The 9307-nt window shown below is 37.9% G+C and overlaps 1 protein-coding gene across 1 annotated transcript in view; it reads left to right on the forward strand.

The window, feature by feature from the left end:
• The window catches only part of LOC107581762 (protein sidekick-1-like), a 380004-nt gene that overhangs the window by 163320 nt on the left and 207377 nt on the right, over nucleotides 1-9307 (forward strand). Inside the window, exons 2-4 of the mRNA XM_016267412.1 lie at nucleotides 2031-2190; nucleotides 4699-4805; nucleotides 6929-7076. Coding sequence (XP_016122898.1) covers nucleotides 2031-2190; nucleotides 4699-4805; nucleotides 6929-7076 — 415 coding nt within the window. The remainder of the gene's footprint in view (nucleotides 1-2030; nucleotides 2191-4698; nucleotides 4806-6928; nucleotides 7077-9307) is intronic.

Consider the following 9307-nt stretch of genomic DNA (forward strand, 5'->3'; position numbering starts at 1 on the left):
GGCTTGTTTAGTTAACACTCGAAGGTGATTGGGCTCTCGGGCGAGATCCCAATTCGTCAGTCACTGACGTAACGTCTCCGTTCCCTCCTTCAGGGAACGAGGGTTACACAAGTAACCTAGACGTTTTATAAATGTACATTGATGTTTAAAAAAAACTTTTTTTAAGATTTATGATGTTAATTTCTGTGGAAATGCATTCTCACTGTGATAAGGGTCCATTAGCGTACTGTAAATGTGATCCAGACCCTGGACTGGTTAGATCTGGACCTTGAATCATATTTTATATAGTGTGTGTGTGTGTGTGTGTGTGTGTGTGTGTGTGTGTGTGTGTGTGTGTGTGTTTCTGCACATTTAACAACCAAAGCCCAAAGTATGAAAATCCTAGAATTTCTTTTCCTGAAATGCTTATTGCTTTTTTAATTTCATCTTTGAACAACATATGGGCTCCTGAAAAGATTGTTCTAAGCTTTGCTAGTAGAGAAATTCAGAGGCTCAACCTTGTGGAAGTTGAATTCAATACCCATGAGCTAAATGAGAAGGAGAGCTCCAGGATGGAACCTGATTGGCAGCAGGTCCACCCATAAATTTTTATCATAGTACCCAAAAACCAAGGAAATCTACTTGAACGTATGGTCCTTTCATTTTGTGTCCTCCATTCTAGAGAGACGACTATGGTAAACCCATAAAACGGCCATAAAGCAATGTCCGTCTTTCCTCGTCCACTCCGGTCACTCTCAGATATTTCTCAATTTCTCTGACCTCAAGGACACTATGTCTCTCTCAGCTGTCACCTGGAGTCTCACTGGCCCTTGGACTCCATCTCCTCCTTTCATTCCATTTTTACAGGCCTCATTGATATGCTCCACAGCAGCTCGGCTGCATCTGTCTACATTCTCCACCATGTGCTCTACAGCAGGTTTGTGACCCCTTGACATTTCGCCCATTTAACTGAAACACAGCTATTCAGGAGCCTGTACATGAGCTTAAAGTGTCTGGATGTGGATATATAAATGCAAACGAGTCAATTTAAAGAACTTGCAATTGGATCCTTTTTCTTTAGCAAATTCATTTGCATTAATTGCTACATCCAGTACAGGAATCTGTAGAGGCTAAGGTTAAAAAAAGCCTCATTATGTCTCTCAGCACATGCAAAACATCAGTATCTTGTTTACCAAAAAAACATCCCTAAAACTGGAGACATTTACTGCCATAACATAATAACATCTCTTATATTAAGTTTATATTTCTTAGTACATTGACAAATAGTGTTTATTTGTTGTGTGCATATATCTAACTACTGTATATTTAGTGAGGTTTTCGCCTAAAATTAGAAAGCATTTTGCCACCGGCATAAGAAAAATACACTTACATCAAAATGCATCCAATAAAACAAGCATTACATTACGCTTCTCGAGTAAATCATCCTGATGTTTAGATAATATTTTTGTCTTGTTCTCCAGTAAAAAATTATACAGAAAAGGATTTTTTGCAGCGAGTGCATATCGGCTGAGACGCACTGTTTAAAAGAGCCATTGCATGGCGCAATTGATTTGTCTGAGCTTTAGGGGAAACATGACGATGCCGCTGACAGAACTCAGATTCACTGCACCCAGGTGTCCTGGCTCTAAGTCGTCCTTTTTTTCAAATCAAAGCTCTGAGCCTTGCTCTTGTGAAGTGTGGAGAAATCTGCAGATGGAGGATTTAAAAGGTTTGCCGCTGACTGTCTTTGGTTTTCCGGCGCTGTGAGGTGTCATGAAAGATTTCTCCGCGTTTGTAGAAGCATGTTGCGATAACCTTTACGTGATTGCCTCTGTTTGTTTGCTCACACTGAGGAATGGGCATAAATAGGCATCTCTATCATTGTGGATTTCCGTGAAGTTGGCGCCGCTGGTTGATGTAAATTGAGGAACCAGTGATGGTCCTGCATATTGACTTCATCTTTGATGGTACATGACTTTGTGCCTGTGCTGGGTAGCGTTACAGCGAACTGGTACCTTTTCTAACTGTGCCTCTTTCATGTCTGCCTGCAGGTGATGTGGCCCCATACTTCAAAACGGAGCCGGGACCTCCAGAGATCCACCTAGAAGGGAACCGTCTGGTCATGACCTGCCTGGCGGAGGGCAGCTGGCCTCTGGAGTTCAAATGGATACTCAACAACACAGATATCACAGCCTTCTCCCCCGAGTACAAGTGAGTGTCAGCTTTCATCTGAAGGCTTTCTGGAGATAAAGTCCTGCTCAGAACTGTCTCAAGGTTACAATGAGAGAGAACAGCTGAGGCTCACGGTTAATATGAGAGACAAAAAGTCTAATATTAATCCGGCCTGCAGCTTTTCTTCTGTACAACCCGCACATTTATTCACTGTCTGTGGCAGGTATATTACATTTGTTCAAAACATGACCATTAACCCTTAGAACAATATCCTTATCCTGCTGTTGTCATTTATGAATCCGTTTAAAGAATCTTTCTCATTACTTAAATAATGTGTCGTTTTTAATGAAAGCAGTTTGGAATTTAAAGGACATATTAAAAAATACTGCACATTTTTTATATAAAAAAAAGTGTTAATCCTCTCAAAATATGAAGCTTGTGTTTTTGTTAAGGCACTCACTTACTTTCATCTGTACAGAGGTTGTTATGCAACTCTATTATTTTTCTCAAAACTAACAGATTTAGAGTCTTTTTTCTTTCTGTCAAATGAAGGTCACATTAAAACTGGCTTGGACACTTTAATCTGGCATTCATTTATTTTTGATAAATGCCTGTTATAGATTTTATTGTATTACAATATAAAATATGAAAATAACAATTTTAATTGTGAAGATCTACTGTAAACAAGAGTCAAATCATGAGTCAAGTCAATGTGGAAAACAAAGTAATGGTAAATAGGCTATAATTTGTGAATGGAATATGTTATAGTGTGATGAAATTTAAATTGTGTTTCACATGTTTATATTAGATCTGTGTATTAAGTAACAGCAGCGTAATATACAGTATACTGCTGTCTACGCTGTTAATATGACCCAAACAATAAAATAAAAACAGAAAATCACTCACTGCTCTGGAATAAATAACTTCTATAGCTGTAATAATAATAAGACTTTTCTTACCTGAATGCATCTTTAAGATGCTCTAGCGTGAAGATGCCCGGCTCACTCAGGGCGGGGTCTCTGCTAATACCACAGTGTCTGTCAACAGTTGTGGGTGGGGCTTGAAAAATGTGACATCACATTGTGCGGATTCTGCAAACGGCTTGTTCTGAGACACTGCTTATGATTTATGGGGATTAAAAAAGTAGCGGTTGGATTATTTATCATTGTAGGGTGGTTGTGTACACGCACTGCCAACACACATTAATGTTCAAACAACATGTAAAAGTGAATTTTGCATAATAGGTGTCCTTTAAATGATTCTTCTTTAAATACATTCTCATGCTAAGTCTGTTAAAGCAGTATTTTAATGTTTATTTTAATGCAATGCCTTCCCCCATAGACTTCCATTGTAATCGGATTACTGTCGACACAATTTTTGTTTGCTTTTACAAACTGAGAGGCAAGTCGACATTATTTTCTTTGACAGATGCTGTCGACGGAGCTTAACTTGTATTGAACCTGGAACGTGCCTTTAATAAAAAAGGAAATTACTTGAAGTGAAGCACATTCAAATAATTTCTAATTAAGTTTTTTTTTCTTTCTAGAGAGAGAGATTCCACTAGTTTATGCAGTAGTACATTTAATCAACGATATAATTTCCTAGTTGAGGTCTCTCCATGCCTTATGTTTAATTTCTCAGTAATGATAGCCTCTTAGCCTGACCTTTTTTAATCAGCGTACAGCCTCTGTAGCACTCAGCATTTCCTCAGACGTGTGGAGTGTTAAGGCTGCTGAAGAATTGGCCCTACGGGTTCCTTCTGTCTTAATAGAAGAGTCTACAGTGCTGCCCGGCTCTCTTTAGAGGCGAATAATGCTTTCATTCGTTACCTGAAGTGCACTGCCGACACCTGATTCACAGTTAATGTCAAATTTTACATTAGATGTTTTGATTTATCTTCCATTTAGGAGCCGTATACATGCTAAAGTAGGTGTTTCGCATCTTTGTGCCTTCCTGTGTCAAGTGTTTCTATGTTTTGTCCATCTGTAGAACTGGTTTGCTCTAATTGGTATTGCTTTTCTCATTATCTTTCTTCACCTAAACAGTGCGCTCAGAGCTGCCGCCGTATTACTATTGCGTTCCTGCAATGGAAGGAAACCACCACTGAGATTCACAAACCCACCGGATGGCATTTTCAGAGGCGTAAACATATTCGGCTAAGTAGTGAGCAACAGCGCATTAGTCATTTATTCAGCATATTCGGAAATGTCAACCGATTTTAATACCCCAGCGTTCGCCACCTCTGCTTTTGGTCGAAGTGGCCTTTTGGCTGAAATCTGATGTTCGTCATCATAGCTAGGCATGGAGAGGAGTTCCTGTGTGGCGTTTTGATGTGCTCTGTTCACGCTAATGTGCAAGCTGGCGAAAAAAAAGATAGTCGTGACTGTGAGGGTGAACCTTTTAAACCCCGACCTCTCTAAATGGGAACACATTTGAGTCGAAAATCCTTGAATTTGTTGGCAAATAGCAGGGAACTGTTGTTTTTCCTGCTTTTTTTATCATCCTGGGATGTGAATTAAAGTTGTTGATTCTGTTACTCTCTCTTAGGTACATCATCTCCTCTCTCAAACGCTCCAATATGGGCGTTTATCAGTGTGTGGTGAGAAACAGGATGGGCGCTCTGCTTCAGAGAAGAGCCGAGATACAAGTGGCATGTGAGTTGATCAGATCAGAGCTTTGCATTGTAGTCTGTTCCTGTGCTATGATGTTGTATGACTTCAGACAACTTGTACAGTTCTGGTCAAAATTTTACATACACTTTGCAGTATCTGCAAAATGTTAATAATTTGACCAAAATAAGAGCGATCATACAAAATGCATGTTGTTTTTTATTTAGTGCTGACCTGCATAAGATATTTCCCATGTTTACATGTAGTCCACAGGAGAAAATATTAGTTGAATTTATAAAAATAACACTGTTCAAAAGTTTACATACACTTGATTCTTAATATTGTGTTGTTACCTGGATGATCCACAGCTGTTTTTTTTTTGTTTTTTTATGATAGTTTTTCATGAGTCCCTTGTTTGTCCTGAACAGTTAAACTGCCCGCTGTTCTTCAGAAAAATCCTTTAGGTTATCCAGCATCTTTTAAGTATTTGAACCCTTTCCAACAATGACTTATATCTTTTCTCACTGAGGATGACTGAGGGACTCATACACAACTATTACAAAAGGTTCAAATGGTCACTGATGCTCCGGAAGGAAAAACCATGCATTAAGAGCCTGGAGGTGAAAACTTTTGAATGGAATGAAGACGTGTACATTTTTATTATTTTGCCTATATATCATATTTGTTCATGTAGTACTGCCCCTCAGAAGCTACAGAAGATACTTACATGTTTCCCAGAAGACTAAATATGTTGAATTTACACTGATTCTTACTTGATTAAGAATCACGTTTGGGGTTTGTATTACTACAATTTAAAGTAACTGTTTTCCATTGGAATATATTAGTAAATGTATTCTTGTGATGACAAAGCTGAATTTTCAGCATCATTACTCCAGTCTTCAGTGTCACATGATCCTTCAGAAATATTTTAAATATTGAGTGAAGACATTATATATATAATTTTATGGTGCTTTTGCATCCTTTCTGAAGCTTAAAACTCATCCGTTTTAGTAAATGCATGGGGAAAAGGAAAATACCTGAGTGATACCTCTTAAAAGTTCCCAGTTATGCTTTGAATAAGGCAGGATTTACACTGAATGAAGAAGATGGCTGTGGTAGAAAAGCTGACTTTTTAGGCTTGGTCCTTTACTCTAGCGTTTAAAACATGCTCTAAAGGTTCACACTGACCTAGACTGACTGTTCCAGACACTTCAGCATTTCAGCTCAGAAAAACGTTCAGCCATGATGGAGTTTTCACAAAATAGGCCATGTTCATGCTAGTGACAATATGAGAAATAATTCTTGGAAGATCAACTTAAATGACATCTTTCCTCATTTACCCAAAACAAACCAGCAGACAAGATTGCTTGTTAGGTGAAGTGTGTAATTTCAGCAACATAGACCTTTTAAGGCAAATCAGTTTGCTCCATCTTGTTTGATCCATTAGTTTATAGCACAGTTTATGTTTACATTAGTTTATGCCATGATGTAGTGCTGAACACTTATATTATGTGTTATATGTTTAAAAAATTACAAAATTCCCAGCAGAGTGATCCCATTATAAACATACTATGGGGCTGTTGAATGCTTAAATCTGATTGGTTGACATTCTAAGGTGTGCAATTTTTTTTAGGGAAATGCAGTGCTAAAGTAGTTCCAGGCAGCTTAGACTGCATTACATGTCCACATCACCTCACCAAATGATTTCAGTTATTTTAAAACAGCAAAAGAACCAAAACCCACAACAACACTGACCAAGCAAATATATATAGTAAACCACAAGATAAAAACAACAACTTTCACACAGTTCTAACAGTTTTTTTTCTAAAAATCTGTCAGGTCAGTGCAAGTTTAGGGATATTGTTTACTGGCTGCGGTTGTTTTTGGCTTTTTAAAACCAGAAATAAGAACTTTTAAACACTTTAAATTGATGTGAAAACTGCACCGCTGGAATTGTCACCAAATTCAGTGTGCTAGACGTTCTTTTGTTCTGCATGGTGATGCAATCTTGTGGTGCTGTGCGTCATGAATAAATGTTTGAATAAATGTTTCTGATTGAATACCTCTGCAGTTTGTACCCAATACTGAATGTATCATCAGGGTTGCTTTGTTTCATGAAAAGAAGTTCTCCCATGTTTGTAATAAGATCCCTGACTTTCTTCTCACAGATATGGGTGACTTTCTCGACAATGACCAAAGAAAGACAGTGACACTGGGCCGGGCCGCCATCCTAAACTCCCCAGCAGTCAGTTGCTTCCCGCGGCCACAGGTGACATGGTTCAGGGACGGCTACAAGATCATTCCCAGCAACAGAGTGTAAGTAGAGCTTAATTGCTTGTCTAATCTTTAAACCTGAACGCCTGCTCATTAGGAAGGTTCTGGGTGACCCAGCAAAGGTCTCTTTGGCTTTGGGTTCACGTAAGAGATGTAATTACCTTCAGTGTTCACGCTTATTCCCTCTGGGCATCCATTTACGGTGGCCCACACTGGGAAAAAACAGAGAGACACTTCAGAAAGTGATGCAAAAGACATGGATACTGTGCACGGCTTTCTTTGAGTGTGTGCGTGAGTGTTTTTCTCCCACTGCCTTGTCACAGAAGTGCAATTAATGCCTGTTCTCGGCCCTTCTTTAATCTTGCTAGGGTAGTTCTTCATTGCCTTTTTCTAATTAGCAGCTCTCCCAGGCTGAGATCGACGAGGCTGATCCGATTCGCTGTTATCAGTCAAGTGTCTTTCATTCCGACGAGACCCAAATAAAACTTCACCACTGAGACACATCTAATGACTCACCTTTCACTCCACGCATATAGCGGTGGGCCCATTTGAGAATTGCATTTGATTCTGGCAGAAGGTGTAATTGAAAAGTAAGCAGGCTAACGCAGGTAAATTTAGAAATAGACTCTGGGTAGTAATGATTTGCATTCGTTCCGTTTGGCTTCGGGCTTGGATTGATTTGTTACGTCGACGTTCAGGCAGTTTTATTTTCAATGAAAACACTCAAAGTGAGCTGCAGAACTGTGGTCATGGTTCTGTGATTCTATTTACACCAGGAATTATTATACGTCTTGTTGATCCGATCACGTGTGGACAACCAATCACCATGTGTGATCCAATCAGTCATGCCTCATGAGTTGACAGAAATGCATGGGACCAAATCACATCTGTTGTGTAAATGCTAATCTATCATGAACAGTTTGCCCTGCCCATTGAGGTCAGTAAGAGGTTGTTTTTTTTTTTTGAAAGAAATTAATACTTTTATTTAGCAAGGAAGCATTGAATTTATCAAAAGTGACATTAAAGATATTTATAATGTTGCTAAAAATCAGTTTCAAATAAATGCTGTTCTTTTGAACGTTCTATTCATCAAAAGTATTCTGTTCTATTCCACAACAATATTAAACAGCGTACTGTTTGCACATTGATAATAAATGTTTCTTGAGCAGCGAAACAGCATATGTAACCCTGGACCACAAAACCAGTCATAAGGGTCAATTTTTAGATGTATGGTTTGATAGGATAGGACAATATTTGGCCGAGATACAACTATTTGAAAATCTGGAATCTGAGGGTGAAAAAAAAAATCTAAATATTGAGAAAATCGCCTTTAAAGATCTTAGCAATGCATATTACTAATCAAAAATTAAGTTTTAATATATTTACAGTAGGAAATGTATAAAATGGAACATGATCTTTATCACTTAATATCCTAATGACTTTTGGCATAAAAGAAAAATCTATAATTTTGACCCATACAATGTATTTTTGGCTATTGCTACAAATATACCCCAGTGACTTAAGACTGGTTTTGTGGTCCAGGGTCACATATTAGAATGACTTCTGAAGGATCATGTGACACTGAAGACTGGAGTAATGATGCTGAATATTCAGCTTTGCCACCACAGGAATGAATTACATTTTAAAATATATTACAATCGAAAACAGTTATTTTAAATTGTAGTAATATTTCACAATATTACTGTTTTTACTGTATTTTTGATCAAACAAATGCAGGCTTGGTGAGCATAAGAAACTCCTTTCAAAAACATCTAAAAGCTTTTGAGATATATTCTCATATATAACATAATTTAAATGGCAGACTGATGGTCCCAATATGGTCCCAAAATATAAACCCAATATGGTACAGAAATGAATGGATAAAGAGTCAATCATTTGGTTATTGATTTTGTATTAGCTGGGTGAGCCAGAACTATTTTTTTTTTTTTTTTTTTTTTGCCTGAGCTGGGCTTAAAAAACACAATTTATGATACTCTGGAAATTGCTGCAGAGCTGTTACAAAAATGGCCGGCCAGTGAACTGGCTTGCTTTACAGGAACTTTCTGGAAAGTGAATAACCGTCAACGACTCCCAGACTCCCAGATTTTGAACATATGTAGTTTTACGCATATAACTTGTGTTCCTCTGAAGTAAAAATGTGCATTGGATTGAAAGATTGAAAGAAAGGTTGATATATATATATATATATATATATATATATATATATATATATGGGCTCTTTGTATATGTATTTAAGGCAGTGGGATACACGC

The sequence above is a fragment of the Sinocyclocheilus grahami genome, unplaced genomic scaffold (genome assembly GCF_001515645.1).
Source record: "Sinocyclocheilus grahami isolate Dianchi unplaced genomic scaffold, SAMN03320097.WGS_v1.1 scaffold37.1, whole genome shotgun sequence".
Lineage (NCBI taxonomy): Eukaryota > Metazoa > Chordata > Actinopteri > Cypriniformes > Cyprinidae > Sinocyclocheilus > Sinocyclocheilus grahami.